Source organism: Folsomia candida, unplaced genomic scaffold (assembly GCF_002217175.1).
Source record: "Folsomia candida strain VU population unplaced genomic scaffold, ASM221717v1 Fcan01_Sc001, whole genome shotgun sequence".
Classification (NCBI taxonomy): domain Eukaryota; kingdom Metazoa; phylum Arthropoda; class Collembola; order Entomobryomorpha; family Isotomidae; genus Folsomia; species Folsomia candida.
Window position 1 is genome coordinate 13,181,217 of NW_019091193.1, and position 15,808 is coordinate 13,197,024.

The window sequence follows — 15,808 nt, forward strand, 5'->3', positions numbered from 1 at the left end:
ATTATTTGGGAGACATTTCAAGACAAAAACAGAGTCGGATGGACGGACGGATCGGTTCAGGTGATGCGATGCTCATATGAATCACTTCTCTTTTCATGTTGCTATTCTTGATAGAAATGTAAATATGTGTAGTACTCTCATTAGTATGCATTACCATGTTTGGATTCAAAAAGTGTCCCCAGCAAGTTCCCACACTTAATTCTGTGGGCAGATAATCCATTAATTAAAATCTACGCACTCATCAATCCCTTGAAACGTGACTTGATGCCAAATTCTACATAATGTGTAATCTTCATCTTCTTTGGGACACTTTTTTTGTTTGTAAATGATTCAAATGTCGCAGGTTGGACAAGTCAAAATTTACATATTGGTTAAAAATTAAAAATTGTGAAATATCATGTCTTTCATTTCTGACAATTTGTGATTTTGAATTTCCTAAAACTGAGCATCTGTAGAAATGGGAGAGCAAGCAAAGAAGGTGGTGTTGAGCAAGGAATTGAACTTTGATGGGTTTTATTTGAACAGGCCATTTACCGATTTGACTCGCTTCCTGTGCGGCGGAACACTTGTCCAGGTTTTGCTTCGTCCTTATGAATCCAGCCCTTGGAGAGAATATTACTGAAGAAAACCATAAAACTGAGGAGTTTGGTTATATTCATATATTTAGTTTCGAAAATTCCATATGCACGGAATATGTATCAAGAAGAGAAAGGTTTGCATGAATAATTTGTATGTAGTAATAAAAAATGCCAGTTTCATCTATCTAAATTTACTCTAGAATAAAGAAACAATTTCATGTTTAGATTAATTCCTACCGAATGCAGATTTTTATCATTTGAGAACTTTATAATATAATTATAAATCCAAAAAGAGTTGTACCGACCGTCAGTAAAAATCCTTTTATACGTGTTTATGAAACGTATAAAGAAACCCTTTGGATTGGACCTTCGTCGGCATTTTGACTCTTTTTTTTTTTTACTTACAATGTGTGTGTCAATAAGATTGTCGTCGTTTCTTAATCTGGTACGAATTTGTCATGAAAAGTTGTGCTTGAATCACATCAAGGAAAAGGTTTGTCCAAATCTTGTGCTTTACTTATCCAGGTGGATTGGATAGGGTGAAAAAATGTCAATATGATTATGTTTTACGAGATGTTTCACCAAATGCAGGACGTGACGTGGTGCAGGTCTGATAACAATTGGGACCAACAATAAATGCGATGCGGAGGAGGAGATGCAGATTACGAAGAAGAAGCCCTGTGATACTTGTATAAATCAATTAAGTCCCGTTAACAAACCACTGCAGGCAGCTCTCTGGATGGATCTACTAAATTAGCTAGATTTACAATTCACCGTGCAGTGGTCGAGTTCTCATCCTGCAGGCCATTCATCATGACAAAGTATTTCGAATCTGCAGAATCCAGCTCACACCTTGCAGTGCCTGGCGTGGTGGTGGCAGCATTATTTGTGAGCTATCACGTTTCATGTGCTATTACGAATGATGAGGAAGTTGTGTGCAGGCTGGGAGAGGTTTATTACATGATTGATAAGAGATGAAAACTTGCTGTCTCCGAGTGAGTGTGACTGGCCAGGTGAATCGGAATTGAAGGGTGCACACAGCCCACCACAAATGAAATCAACGTAATACAAGTACAAGGGACCCTTCGTTCTCCTTCGTCTCTCTCAGTGCTGCTGATGATCATCTAAATATGTTGTAAAATGTGTTCAATTCAACCTTCACCATTTAATGCACCAGGCAGCAGCTCCATAACTGCTGCTTATTACGACGAAGGAGGTGAGGTGTGTGAGACGAGCCGACCGTTTGATATATCATCGAGAAAATTGACAGCCCTCTGAACAAAACGATTACATCAGCAGCTGGTGTATTATCTTACTTTTCGTGGCATGAGTGCAATCCATTTGTTCAGTTCCAGCTCCTCAGTTTTCATTCCCAATAGTCAATCGGAACTAATTCATTGTTTTTCTATCTGACCGTTATGTATGTGTGTTGTCTCATCGTGGGTTTTCTCCAAAATTTCGTGTTGTGGGGAAAGTGAGACAGTTCAAGTTTGCATAGGTAAAATAATGGCAAAATACAAGCAATTCTATTTCTTATTTAATTAAGGGACTTAGAAAATACAAGAGAGGGAGTATGTAGACTTATTATGAGTTGGGCGAAACTATTAACAATTTTCTGCTGTATGTAGGTGTGGGATAAATATTGTTAATTTGGTTCTTTCTATAATCATTTAACTTGATTGGTGGTTTGCACCCTTTATTGGACATAAATTATGATCCTGCATGCGTTTCCAATTAGAATGGTCCATCTGTCCAATAAGTGAACTCCAAAAGAGCCACTGCTCCCAACGAAAGCGTAGCAGTGTTGTTCCGCCTTTGATAATAATTCTTCTTTTTGTTTGCTACTTAATTAGTTGCTAGTTGTCCATCCATCCACCCACCTCAGCCTCACTCCCTTCCAATATTGACGACTATTAGTACTATTAGTGCACCCAAAATGAGATCGTGTGCTCAAGTGGATCTTACTTAATGAGTTTCTTGTACTTCACGAAAGTAACAAAACGAGGAAACTGCATCCATGGTGTCGTATTGGTGGGTTCTTACGGTGCCCTTAATGTGCAATGCATATGTCATATACATATATTGGGGATCAGTGTTTTGAAGATTTACATGAATGGAGGTGGAGTAATTCTTGGGCGGAAGGACCGGCAGTGACAAAATAATAATAATAATAATGAGTGGCAGATGTTTTCAACTTCAAACGTGTCCGTTTTCACACTTTTAAACAACTTTTGGTCTCCAATTATTTTCAATACCATTGACGCGTGCCATGATCCACTTGCAAAACATGTTAAATCTCGAGTTAACTTTATTATTGCTCATCTCACATTTCCCAATTTATTCCTTCTTTCTTTACCTACTTTATATTATTATGATGGAGATTTTATTTTCCTCCGATTACGTCATCCCTTGAAAGGGCGGTGCATGTGTGTGAGGCAAGAAAGTAGGACGAGAAATAAGAGAACGAAGAATATTCAGAGAATAGCTCAGCCATGTATCGTTTACAAACTGGACAAGTACAAAAGTGGTTTTGTAATGATATGAAAAAATAAAAGATTTCGAAATCACACACGAACCACTTTTCAAGATGGGTCCAGATGTTTTGATTCAATAATCCACGCTGTCAATGAGTCATGGACAGAACAGGATCTGAGAGAGAGAGAGGACTTTTAAAAAAATTAAAGGGCCAGAAGCTGTTGGGCACAGAATACGTTTAGAAATAAAGTTCGTTGTTGGAAGTCACCATACTCTCCATTTCTTTATGTAATAATGCAAAGAAGAAAGTCGTTTAATGTGTTTGCCTTTGCTATACCTCCGAGATTTTATTCTCCTCTCGTGGAGATTTTTAAGAAACGGAGATGTAAAAAAATATATATAACTTGCTAACTTTTGCTTGGATCCTGTTCCAAATTAAAATGCATGTCATACACACAAATCGAAATAACCTTTGACAATTTTTATCTTCACCTTCAGTTAAGATGAATTGAGAGCCCTTGATGTGAACCCTTTTTCTCTCTGGATCTCTACCTGTGATGAAAAGTTTTCTCCTGTCTCTCACAGTCAGTGAATCCTTTATGCAACTCGAGGGCAATTTCGAGGATAAAGGATCAAGGGACTGTTGTAAGGGAACCTCTTTTTCTTAGTTAGTCGTCGCTGGGGATGGATTTGCAATCATGTAGAAATTTAAGTGTATAGAGATTGAGGCAGGTTTTCGTATGAAGTATGAACTACCTTGCGACTCCATCAAAAATACATATTGGAAAAATAAAATCCCTCACTCGACAGAATAGAATTCTTGGCCCGATAATTCCGCCCATTTTTTGGTATTGTTAAATTCAGAAGGATTGGGAAATAAACATACCACGAATGAGAATTCATTGTTGTGAATCACACAATCAATTGTTATTAAAGGAAGAAGGTTGATTGGTGTAAAAAAGGTTCCTACTACATTTTTGTGATGAAACTGTACAGAGTTCTGATTCAAGGGTTGTCAATTTTTTATATCTGATTTTGATCATTTTTAGTTGATTAAAGAAAAAAATCATTTTCTTTTGCTTGACATAACTTGTTGACAAGTTTTTTGCTCATATTTTCCAAATCATTACATATTTGTCAACTCATGTTCTCTCTTTCTCTCGTCATCTATGTATATCTGTGTATCTATCATCAATCAATCAAATTATTCTTTTCTACTCTGCTGATAAGATGAGATTTGTGATGAGAGAAAAAGGTAAGGTTAAAGTTTTCTGGAAAATGGGCTATGTAATAAAAATATCTGTGAAAAAAGGGTTGATTCGAATTTTATAACGTTATCTATTATTTAAAAATAGCTGTTTGGTTATTTGTGAATTATTTAAAATAATTCTACCTGGAAAAAGAACATTCTAAAGTCATATGCACATAGTGGTCTTTCCTTGAATTCTCAATCGATTCAGTGATAACAAACTGTCAAAATTTACTGAAATCTTGCGAATAAGAAAGAGATAGATTTAGAGTGGAACCGTCAATAAATTATGCTACGAGTGACAACCCATCGCAAGCTAAAGCTACACAGCAACAAAGAGAAGATTCACCACACGAACATCTTCTGCTACATACAATTTTTGTCGGTGAAACGCACATGTCGCAACTGTTTGTAATGTCATGTGTTTGTTGACTGGAGAAACATGATTACAGTTTTAACTGCTTTAATTATACTTGCGTCGTTTAGAAACTCCTCTCTCCAGCCAAAGATGAATGGGTGGAAGTCGGGAACTGATGAAGGGGAACATGACCTATGGCAGCATCTGATCTGAAATGCGATTCCACATGTCGTGTCGTCCCCCATTTTGTAGCTTTTAAACTATTTCGACCAAGTTCTTTTTGGTGTCGATTTACTCACTTTTTCTTAAAAGGCAAAGAAGTTCAAGATACTTATTTGTGTGCACATTCCAAAGGCGGCTCAAGGCAGGCACCCTTTTCTAACACTCCGACCAGTGAACAAAGATCAATGCTTGAAGAAATTGAGGCATCGATGGAATGCGCGTTGTTTGACAATATGTACAAGACGAAGAAATATATTTCAACTGACCAGATTTTTAATGTATTTATGAATATTCCATTTGAAAGCATTTAATCTAAAGTATTTCTGAAATACATACAAAAATTTTCACGAATTACCAGACCTTATTATGAATAGCAAAATTTGGGAGCTGCGCATTATGTAAGCTGCTGTTGGATGGAAGAGGGAAAAGTTATGAAATCAGAGATTACGATTGTGTAAAAGTTTAAAAGAACCCACCTGCCTCCACCCCACTCTCTGCACCAAAGGTCGAGCTATACGTAGGCAAAGGTGGTTGACGAAGAATGATTTTTTTGGCTTGTGCCACTCTAAAACCATTCAAGACGACGAGATTTCCTAAATTTCCAGCTGCATAATTCATCGAATAAGATCTATTGTAGTTTTGTAAATGGATTTGTCAAAATTATCAGGCTCTCGACTCGAGTGAGATCATTTTTAGCGCTAATGCATGTTAAAATGTATATTCGGTAATACTATTTCTGTAATTACGTAATTATATAAAAATTCAATTTCCAAGGTGTGTTCTAAGCTAACAGGAAGGTGAAATTGATTAACTTATTGAAATGCAGAGCAAATGTGTGAATGATTTGTGAGTTTAAGACACCTTTCTCTCTGCTTCTGGGATGAGTCTATGAGCAGATTTTCATTACGTTCATTAGACATAAGATTGTTACAGTCGACGGTAAGCTAGGGCAGTAAATAATAATGCAGGAGGCAGGTTTTGGTTGTAAATCAATACCTGAATTAGAGGTGTGCTCACTTCTATTATCTTCATCATCATTACGTTGGTAATCTTCACTGGGAGCAAAATAACAAAAAATAACATCTGCCAATCCATGAATGATTGGGAGGTATGTACATATGGACACCTACTTAAATCTTTCCTTGGAGTGGTCGTGGTAAGAAGGCGAAGTCATAAATTGTTTATACGATTAGTTAACTATTAATTTTATTTTTCATTCAACAAATAATAATTTTTTCGTGCACTACAGAAATGATTATTGTAAGACTAATATTCATCATTTTGTCCTAATTATCTTCATTTTCTTCTTCTACAATTGGGACTGTTGACTGGACTTCAATATCACAATCTGGTCCAGTTGACACGCTTGATTGTGAGAAACTCAAACTTTTATTTCTTAATAAAATTGCTCTAATTTTATCTTCCACAGAAAATCCCATCAAATCTTTCCTGGAAAAATGTTGGAATTTGCATAAGTACCTAACAATTTGTGAATATTATTAGAATTTCATACCGAGTAATTATGCCAATGACTTGATTGAGTCTGTCAGTAACCACCTAGATATGTATGGTTAATAAATATATGTAATTATATTTAATTTATAATTAATTCTTAGAATTAATCACCAAATGACGCAACCCCATAGCCGTAAACATCATGTATGTCCTCCGAAGACAAAAGTTGGATGGGACGGATGGAGCCGACACATTTATATAGGGTTTCTATTATATAATTGCATTAGGTGATCCGTTTTAATTATTCGGAACTATTAGCACTTACCAAATTGACGTAAATATTCTTGTAAACAATGTTTGAACTGTATTTATTCAAAACCATGTTGGCAGTCGATGCATTTTTTAATTTTGTCGAACTGTACTGTTTGATTTAATTATAAATATTATCATAAACTGAAATTAATTCATTAAATTAAAATAACACTGAATACATACTTCTGGATACGAAATTCTCAGACGATCCATGTCATCTTTCTCTATGAATAGATATTTAAATGCATACATAGTTAAGTTCTGTGGTCGATCATTGAATATCTAAATATTTACCAATCTCCTTTGGATCAAATCGTTCCGTTTTTGTCAATAAAATTGTGAGTTCCAAACTGTGCGATACAAGATTTTATTAATTTTACAAATGATGCAAAGTTAAAAAAATTTGGAAATACCGAGTGATAATTCCCAAGTATGTTTTTTCCATTCCATCATCATTGTTCACGACGGGGAAAGCTCCATGATTTGTATCGAGTAGTAAATTCGCTAAAAATTTAACCGATTCTTTCACTCCAACAAATTGTACAGGAGATTTCATTACAGTCGATGAAGTAAATAACTCCAAACTGACTCTGAATTTCATAAACCAAATTATTAATTTAAATTTACTTTCATATTAATTGGCATACTAAATGAAATTACACTTACTTTAGTCCATCATTGTCATACACTTTCAGGTCTGGTTCTAAATATGGGATACATTTAATTTCCAATACTGAGTGATATATGGAATGTGTGAGTAGATCTCCAACGAATTTAGACATCATCACACAAACCATCACGAGGAGGAGGAGGAGTGACATGTTTATATTCGTCATTTCAACCTTTAAAACAGCATACGATTTTGCATACACACAAATAATTAGCTTAATTACACGTACTTACCACCATGACCACAGATGTGATTGGAAGTCTTGACGTGCCGGATAAGAATGAAGCAGCGCCCATTAATGCAAATGCTCCAGGATCCACCCATTCCCACCCCACGTTTTCATACCTTTCCATAATTCCTTTTAAACTGGAGTGCAATAATTCCCCCATGAGTCGTCCATATATTGCTCCAATTGCTCTTATCAGATTATTTTGTTATTAGTATTAGTTAGGAATTTCCTAATTAACGTGTAAGAATTAGTTCATACAATTGAGGGATGAGGAGACCACATGCCACATTAGTCATTGATGTCCAGCATGAGAAAGTCCAGAAACATACAAAGCATGCGCAAATGACTGGAATTTCAAAATAGTTGAATGTCTGTCTTGATAATAAATTCCGAATCATTTGTTCCCATGATCCGAGGAGGAGAGAGGCACCTACACAATCAAAATAAAGTTTAGATTATACATAAAGTTGTATGTAAATGCATGTCTATATGTACGCAGCAGATTTGCAGTACCTTGATTATACTCCCCTGCCTGCAAACTTTGACCATTTTCCAATATTGTAGAGTTCAATGGTTTTTGACAACGATATGATTGTAATTCAAGCGATTTTCTTCCATCGCTTAATCCCTCTTGATGATTTACTTCTTTGCATGGAGACAGATGTAACACACTGACAATAAATGAGGAACATATCGCCTGCGCACAAAAATTATTATAAGATTTAGGATAAGTAGTTTTGTGTCATTCCCGTTAAAATAAAATTACCGCAATAAGAATGACTTCAAATAATTTCAACACGTTTTGAACCTGAGTGGATTGAATGTATGAAAATAATTTCCGCCTAAGTTTGGATGCTTTTAAATGAATGAAAATAAAAACTGCTCCAAGAAGTCCACCAACTGCGCCAATTATTAATGCAGGAATAAAAATCAATAAGCTTAAATTCAAATCGTGCTTCATCTGCAAATACAAAATAAAAATCAGGCAATTATGAATAATATTTTACTAATAATAGCTTACATCGAATAATGCGGATTCTGGCAAGTGCAAAATATTCATTGCGTGACCAGAATTAAATTCACTGATTGTTGTTTCAAGACTGCGCAATAATTCCGTCGTACTTCTCGCGAGGACACAACAGACGAACGTTCGCCAAGTGTCTTTCCGTGACCAATGGGACGAGATCTCCTCCATTGCAAACGTTAAACCACTTATCGGAGAACTGAACGCGGACGCCACGCCACTCGCTGCCCCAACGCAAATGAGTGAGTACCTGCCATAATTCGTGGAGTATTTACGCCATTTTCAGAAAATATGTACAGCTTTAGGCAATTAAATTTTAATAAAATACCGTTCTTGACAATCTCTGTATCGACATAATCGAGATACACAACCAATTTTTGGACAGCAGCCATTTGACGAATCGTTATGAAAACATCGCTGAATTGGTTTTGCCATACATGCCCCCACCATCGCACCAATGTGGACCTATACATGATGTAGTTAGAAAAAATACAGGGAGTTGATGTTGATAGTCAAATTGTGTGCATAAGAAAATTCATACCATTGGACCTTCAAATCCTACTGGAAGTTTACTAATTACCACGAAAATTACGGATATCATTTTACAAATGAGCGTCTTAAAGCTTAGAACATTTCGAACCTATGTATATAAATCGTACTTTAGCCGTTGTTGACCATGATATGATATTAAAGTAAAGTTAAACATACCACGCATCCATTTAATATGCTGCATATAAGACCATAATCATAGGTTTATGTGTATGCAAAATCTAATAATATCAATAAAACGTATAGCTATACCCAATAATTTCTGGTAATCCTGACCCTGAAGCATGTGGACAGAAATAAATTATCACAATTGCAGCTACTGATCCAAATCCACAACTTGCAATTGTGTAGTATATCGAAAGGGACAATGTGTCATTAGTCTGCGGACAATAATTTAGATTAGCGACTAGATTTATGTACAAAATTGATTGTTTGTTACGATCATTACCTCCAATGCATTTTGAATGAATGGAATATAAATAATTTGAAATTTTTCACAGATTAGTCTCAAAATAAATGCCAGAGTGCCAGTTAATATGGACACGATTGACAATATCGTCCATGACTCCATTCGACCCCTGACATATTATCGAATATTATGCGATTAGTGATATTATCAGATAGTTATATCACGGTGGGTAAATTACCTCGGGGGTTCATTTTCGAGCCATTTTCTATAAACTTCACTGTGGGAGGGCAATATTGCTGCACTTTCATACGTTTGCAACGTTTGCAGCTCGTCTTCAGTAAATTGATGCTTGGCATGACGAGGTTGAAAGTCACGACCTTTCTTAAAGAAGCGAAATTTGTCGTCCTTTGGATGAATGCCGAATGCGTCACTTGGCTGACTAGGTAGTGACACGGCATATTCACTTAAGGAACGACGTTGTGCTATGGAATGTTGTAATCAGTATCAAATTTAGTGGGAGTGGACATTTTAAAAATATATTGCTTGTTACCAAATGTTTTTCGCCGTCGAACCAAATCGTCCTCAACTATGCTTCCCATTGCCGATGAGATGAAATGTTTTCAAGATCCTATGCCAAACTAACCACTCGAGTGGCTGAACGAGGAGTATTTTAGTAACAGAAGAAATCCATTCGTTCATAGTATAATTTATTACAGTTTACAAATAACAAAATAGTTTTACATATCACATTTTACAGATTAATTACCCTGTCTGCAGTAAATATCATGAACTTAACTAATATCATTTGTACAGTTTTACTAACTACACGGTAAAACCTGTCATATAACACCTAACTTAAAGCTTAACTTAAAGCACCACTTGTCATAAATAACGCTACTCATGCACATGGATCATAAGTTTGGAATATTTGTGTAAAGTTGACAACCGAGAATGAGATTAAAGCACCAATAATAGATCCAACTTGTGTAAATACACCCGTCCAAAATAAACCACGTTTTCCATTGATTCGCATAATTGTGGCAATTGATACCTTAACGTAGGTAAATAATCCTACGAGCAGTATCCATGATGTCACCTAAATAGAAGAAAAAATATTTGATCCTGTATCAAATATTGATTAGATGATGTATTTTCTTATTTACCAAAAGAACTTGTCCACCAATGGATTCAACAAATGATGGAAGTGGACTCACAATTGCTGCAATAAAAATGTTCAAAATTTTATATTTTAAATGAATGGAAAGCAGATTATAATTAAAATACCAGTGCTCAGAATGTATGAACCAACAGCGAAAGATCCAATCGACGCAAAAATGAGAATCGCCTTTATTGGCTTCTTGAGAAATAACATAAGAAAGCACACGGACGGATTTGCCATTGCAGATAACGTTACGGCCCAATGATAGGTAACGTAACCATAAGGTAGGCACGAATACGATTGTATTGATGGAAATACTCCATTTGCCAAAATACAAATCATTGTTAATAAAATCATCAATGAAACTGATTCACTTTTTGGAATTTGCAAGTTTTCTGTTGTTGGGTCTACTAAAACTGGATAAGAATCAGTATTGACCACATTAGACATTAAAGCTCCTTCTCCAGTAGTTTCCTCTCCTCCTGTAGAGTTATAAAATTGAGTCCTTGGATGATTATTTAGTAGAATAGGTTTCACTTCTGTCGTCGGATGGGCAAGACATTTGGATATAATGGAATCTATGTTTAAAAGATAAAATGCAATTCCACTCAACACTGTCACGAACGTCATCAAATACATGAACACTTCTATTGAAAAGAGTGGTTGATGGACTGCTGCTGCTGTTTTATTTTCCATTTCAGTTGAGTTAGTGATGACCATGCAATTGCGATTTCCTCCTGTTCCTTGGATAACTAGAAAAATATCAATTTTAGTTTTATTATCACTACCCTGTTTTTTTAAATCATTTTAGGTTAATTTAAAAGCAGATAAATGACTTATTTACCTGCAAATATACTTGGGACAAAACCACTCAGGCCTTCACCGATAAAAAAGCATGTCAAATATTGTGGTTTAAATTTCGCCATGAATGGCAAATACATCACTCGGCTAGAACAATCGACTGCTGCCAATATCAACACGAGACCTGTAAAACATTATTTCCATACTATTAATTTTGAGTGCCATACAATAAAATAATTTACACATCTGCTAACCAAAGAACGCAACAGAGTGTTCCACTCCGCCAATGATGGCCGTTTTCATCCAGAACTGCACCAACAGTAGTAAAGTGATAACTGCCAAGCCCATCACGGCGTAAATGCTCCGTTTCTCTGTGACCACTGCTGGGAAAAGTGAATGGAGAATTGTGTAGGCAATTGGACCCACATTTGCCAGCTGGATAATCACAGCCATATACGAAGGGAGTTTCCACCCCTCAGGTAAACGATCCACCAACAGCGGAAGTTCCACCCAAAGGCCATTTACGCAAAGCCAAGTCCCGACCCCAAAAAGAATGCAGGCCAAATTCACGATAATCTGTCCTTTCTTCATCTTAATTGAATGAGTGAGGCTAATGTTTTTTTGATAAAACCAATTAATTTAATTAGACGATCTAGCTCGTCGATAAAAGTTTGGAATTTTGATAACTGTGTTGCCTAATCTAATCAATGTTGTCACATTCTTTAACAATTAATTAATTATTAGCACCGCATTAACTGAGTAAAATTTACTCGCAGAACTCAGGATCAATGTTTACAACAAATCAGATCTCAAAGTTCAACAAAAACCGGATGTGATCTCGCTTCGCGCAGAAAAATTGTGGTGAAGCTGACTCTTCTTTCCCACCTTTACAATGCACGAGTAAGTATAAACTTTACATTGTAATAATTGTAAAGTGAATCAATTTATTAGTTAATTTTTAATGGAATACAAAACTGACCGCAATGTATTTAAATTTCCAAGATTGAAATATATTTCTTAATGCGACGTGATGGATTCCTTTGATTCGAGTGTTAAGAAGCACAAGAAACACAAGAAAGACAAGGATAGATCTGCTACTGCTGGGGACAAGTTGTCGGCGGATGGTAATAAAAATAAATAAATCGTGTTTATTATTTACTTACCTATTGTTCAGTAATTGTTAATGCCCAATCAGTCATTGTTTTTATTGGCTTACAAACATATTGGTGAATGAAATGAAACTGCTGGTTTAAACAAACTTGATAATATTTTTTAGGTTACGGAGGAAGTCCATTAGGATTAAGCCCGGGTATCAAGTTAATTTTAAAAGTGGGTGGATCATCAACGCCGGAACATAGTGATTCTCCAGGCCCAGGAGGAGGAGGACCAATGTCTTTAAGCGTAATGAACCCTCAGTTCGACGTGGACGATTCTCAACACTCTTCACTTTTCGCCCAACATGTTCGGAAATCTAAAAAGAGGGACAAGAAGAGGAAAAAGGATAAGAAACATAAACATCACCACAAGGTTTCATAATTTTCAAAAGATTTAAAAGAGAAATTATATTAATGTTGTAACGGCTCTTAAAATAAATTCTCCCAGGATAAGAAGAGAGGGAAGGAGCTAAAGAGAGAAGAAGATGGTGGTGAAACATCGATGGACATGAGCTTCGTAAAAATGGAGAGTGACCAAAGTATGTCTATTCAAATGGAAGGAGATGACGGATCGTCTATTCAAAGTCCACAACAACAAACGTCGAAAGAACACAAACACCAAAGCAAAACTCAAAAATTCATGGATAAACAACCATTTCAAAAATTATTAGATTATTTATTAAAGGTTTGCAATTATAGTTTTATTTTTGGCTACGCAATGTGAACGCTAAAATGAAATGCAATCGTTTTTTACACAGACGTTGGAGAAAAAAGATGATCAACAATTTTTTGCTTGGCCAGTTACAGATAAAATAGCACCTGGATATTCCTCCATCATTAAAAAACCAATGGATTTTAGTACCATGAAATTTAAAATTGAAAATGAAACGTACATCTCATTATCCGAATTAACGGTATGATAGTTTAATTAATTGTGTTTTCAATTGTTAGAAAAATAGAATAATTAAACGTTAATTGTATGAATTTTAGGAAGATTTCAAGTTAATGTGCAACAACGCAATGACTTATAATCAACCAGACACGATTTATTACAAGGCAGCCAAAAGGTTACTTCAGGGAGGCTTGAAAATGTTGGCACCCGAAAAAATTAAATCATTATTACCGTTGATTCCATCTATACGATTCTTAACTGAGGAACACCTTGGATCTCCATTATTTGGTGGATCAGGTGCAAATGAATCTGGCGACGTCAGTAACTCTGATGAGGATACATTAGATCTGGTTTGTTTGGATCCTACAAAAAGTGTTCACTACGTCCCTCCACATCCCAATGATCCACCGTGAGACTTTTTAAACTGTTTTCCAATTCTAGGAGTAATAATTGAAAGGTACTTAACAGCGGTTATTAAATTGCAGTGACATATGTGGAGCGTTCACGGATGATTTAACAACGGAGGAAGTTTTGTTACAAGCAAGGCTTGCTGCAAGGGAAGCCGCTCATCGATTGTCTACAAAGAAACCTAATTCTAAGGTGCGTTTTCCATTTTTCTCATGATATTTGATTGATAGAGTGAGAGGGGAGAAGCACTCTAATAAAAAATTGTTTTGTAGATGGGATTTTGCAGACAGAAACCGGATGGTAGTACTTCTCTAGCGATATTAACGCCATGCAGTGGGGTATTACCAGGGACTAAAGAGATGCCAATTAGCTTGGGTGCATTGTCAGGAAAACTAACTCATGGCACGACTCAAGTCCATTCCTTCAAGGAAGACAAGAGGAGTTTGCAACGATCAAGTGAGATGAGATTAAAATAATCAGTGTTTTTTTACCGTAATCTTATTTGTTGCGTATTTTTTCAAACTAGCAAAAACACTAGGATATGGATCATTTAGTTCGTTTGCTCCGACACATGACTCTACATTTGCAAATTTAAATCCAGAAGAAACTGAAGTTATTGGGTCAACTTATGGAGAGGAGACTGCTGTCCAATATGCTGAGAGGTAAAAATTGTAGCTCGGTAGTAATTGCAATGATAGAAATTTTGTTTACATTTTTTTACATTTTTCTCCCAGTATGATAGAATTTGCGAAAGGATGTGACTACGCGATGCACATGGTTGATGAAATATTGGACACGATAACAAAAGGTGAACATCGAAAAACTGTGAATTTGATTGAAGAAAGGAAGCGAATAGAAAACGAAGAGATTCGTCTAAAAATTCAGCAAGATGAATTAACATCACAATTAGAAATGGAATGGCAAACTCAAACTACTCCAACTATAAGTTTGGAATCCCTACAAACACTTGGAGATATTGGCATTGACACAAAATTCTTGGATGATTTCAATCCGCAGCAGAGGTGATATAAATAAATTATCATTTCGTGATAGATTTGTATTGTGCATGAAAAATTTTGATTGCAGTGCCGCGAATGCAATGAAATTGCAAGAAACGGCCGAATTGATTGGAGACTTACAAAAAGTTCAAAATGAAAGATTAAGTCAACCACCAATTCCGTATCCACCATACGCTCCTCAAGCTACAGAGATGGAATTGAGCTTGGCTTCGAAAATTACGGATAATGTGAGAGATTAAGATAATGTTTTTTTTCTCGGTTAAATAATTCCATAATTGGTTGTAATACGGTTTTGTATTTACGCAGTTGACTGAGATGGCGAAGCAAATGACACCAGGAGATTTGGTATCACCAGAAGCTATAAGAAAAGTTATGGGGATAGATATAAATTCTGCAACGTATATCCCAGTCACGACGTCTAATTAAATTGGGGGAGGGATCATTATATTTTGGATCCATTTTTAACTAGCATTGACTAAGTGAAGTTGACATTTATAATGACTAATACTTTTATTATTATTGTTTTAAGGTAATTTAGTAATAATAATTTTCTATTCTATGCAGCACTTGCAGCATATTCTAAAAGCAGTATGTATTACATAATATATAAATAAAAATTATTTGATTTCATACTGTTAATAAACGTGTAAGGTCGATTGTGTTGAAGTTTTTGTCACTTTTAGGTAAAATAACTTAAATAAAATTTAAATTATGTATGTACACAGAGAATTGGTACAATTTATTAAAATAAATTAGAGTTTGGCTTATTTTGTAGATTTCACTGAGGTGAAAGTTTGATTGGTATTTTTAGCATGGAAAATTACTATAATTCGAAGTTGGTAGGT

The 15,808-nt window shown here is 35.6% G+C and overlaps 3 protein-coding genes and 1 long non-coding RNA gene across 5 annotated transcripts; 2 read left to right on the top strand and 2 right to left on the bottom strand.

Annotated features, from left to right (window-relative positions):
* The first annotated feature begins 5,828 nt into the window (after positions 1-5,828).
* LOC118434900 lies at positions 5,829-6,999 on the top strand. 2 transcript variants are annotated; one of them, XR_004834349.1, is made up of 3 exons: positions 5,829-6,038; positions 6,312-6,357; positions 6,499-6,999. It is a non-coding gene; the product is annotated as an uncharacterized LOC118434900 (long non-coding RNA). The 2 variants fall into 2 exon arrangements; XR_004834348.1 differs by having other exon boundaries at positions 6,011-6,142.
* Positions 6,060-10,202, bottom strand: LOC110842544 (chloride channel protein C). Its single transcript, XM_022088312.2, has 20 exons — positions 10,081-10,202; positions 9,769-10,012; positions 9,570-9,699; positions 9,374-9,501; positions 9,281-9,299; positions 9,114-9,212; positions 8,901-9,037; positions 8,570-8,822; positions 8,315-8,509; positions 8,062-8,245; positions 7,807-7,978; positions 7,553-7,736; positions 7,316-7,491; positions 7,063-7,239; positions 6,944-6,999; positions 6,833-6,873; positions 6,663-6,758; positions 6,509-6,604; positions 6,396-6,439; positions 6,060-6,331 (listed from the first exon to the last, which is right to left on the bottom strand). Exons 1-20 carry the CDS (start codon positions 10,127-10,129, stop codon positions 6,169-6,171), a joined length of 2,643 nt encoding a protein of 880 aa, XP_021944004.1. The 5' UTR covers positions 10,130-10,202; the 3' UTR covers positions 6,060-6,168.
* Positions 10,203-10,220: 18 nt separating this feature from the next.
* On the bottom strand, positions 10,221-12,352 carry LOC110856118 (riboflavin transporter 2). Its single transcript, XM_022104562.2, has 5 exons — positions 11,745-12,352; positions 11,534-11,674; positions 10,815-11,441; positions 10,694-10,749; positions 10,221-10,626 (listed from the first exon to the last, which is right to left on the bottom strand). Exons 1-5 carry the CDS (start codon positions 12,079-12,081, stop codon positions 10,429-10,431), a joined length of 1,359 nt encoding a protein of 452 aa, XP_021960254.1. The 5' UTR covers positions 12,082-12,352; the 3' UTR covers positions 10,221-10,428.
* Positions 12,276-15,739, top strand: LOC110850657 (bromodomain-containing protein 7). The gene is made up of 12 exons (XM_022098152.2): positions 12,276-12,390; positions 12,493-12,614; positions 12,767-13,017; positions 13,093-13,329; positions 13,403-13,558; positions 13,635-13,945; positions 14,022-14,136; positions 14,217-14,400; positions 14,471-14,606; positions 14,679-14,966; positions 15,031-15,190; positions 15,270-15,739. Exons 2-12 carry the CDS (start codon positions 12,521-12,523, stop codon positions 15,387-15,389), a joined length of 2,052 nt encoding a protein of 683 aa, XP_021953844.1. The 5' UTR covers positions 12,276-12,390; positions 12,493-12,520; the 3' UTR covers positions 15,390-15,739.
* Positions 15,740-15,808: the final 69 nt, after the last annotated feature.

Excerpts from the sequence above, each read along its gene's own strand:
- LOC110850657 (XM_022098152.2), top strand. The coding sequence starts at position 12,521 with ATGGATTCCTTTGATTCGAGTGTTAAGAAGCACAAGAAACACAAGAAA. Across the intron at positions 13,946-14,021 it reads CCACATCCCAATGATCCACC|TGACATATGTGGAGCGTTCA; the intron begins GTGAGACTTTTT and ends ATTAAATTGCAG. Across the intron at positions 14,967-15,030 it reads GATTTCAATCCGCAGCAGAG|TGCCGCGAATGCAATGAAAT; the intron begins GTGATATAAATA and ends TTTTGATTGCAG.
- LOC110856118 (XM_022104562.2), bottom strand. The coding sequence starts at position 12,081 with ATGAAGAAAGGACAGATTATCGTGAATTTGGCCTGCATTCTTTTTGGG. Across the intron at positions 11,442-11,533 it reads TGTCCCAAGTATATTTGCAG|TTATCCAAGGAACAGGAGGA; the intron begins GTAAATAAGTCA and ends ATATTTTTCTAG. Across the intron at positions 10,627-10,693 it reads TTGGTGGACAAGTTCTTTTG|GTGACATCATGGATACTGCT; the intron begins GTAAATAAGAAA and ends TCTTCTATTTAG.
- LOC110842544 (XM_022088312.2), bottom strand. The coding sequence starts at position 10,129 with ATGGGAAGCATAGTTGAGGACGATTTGGTTCGACGGCGAAAAACATTT. Across the intron at positions 9,038-9,113 it reads TAGGATTTGAAGGTCCAATG|GTCCACATTGGTGCGATGGT; the intron begins GTATGAATTTTC and ends CATCATGTATAG. Across the intron at positions 8,510-8,569 it reads CAGAATCCGCATTATTCGAT|ATGAAGCACGATTTGAATTT; the intron begins GTAAGCTATTAT and ends TTGTATTTGCAG.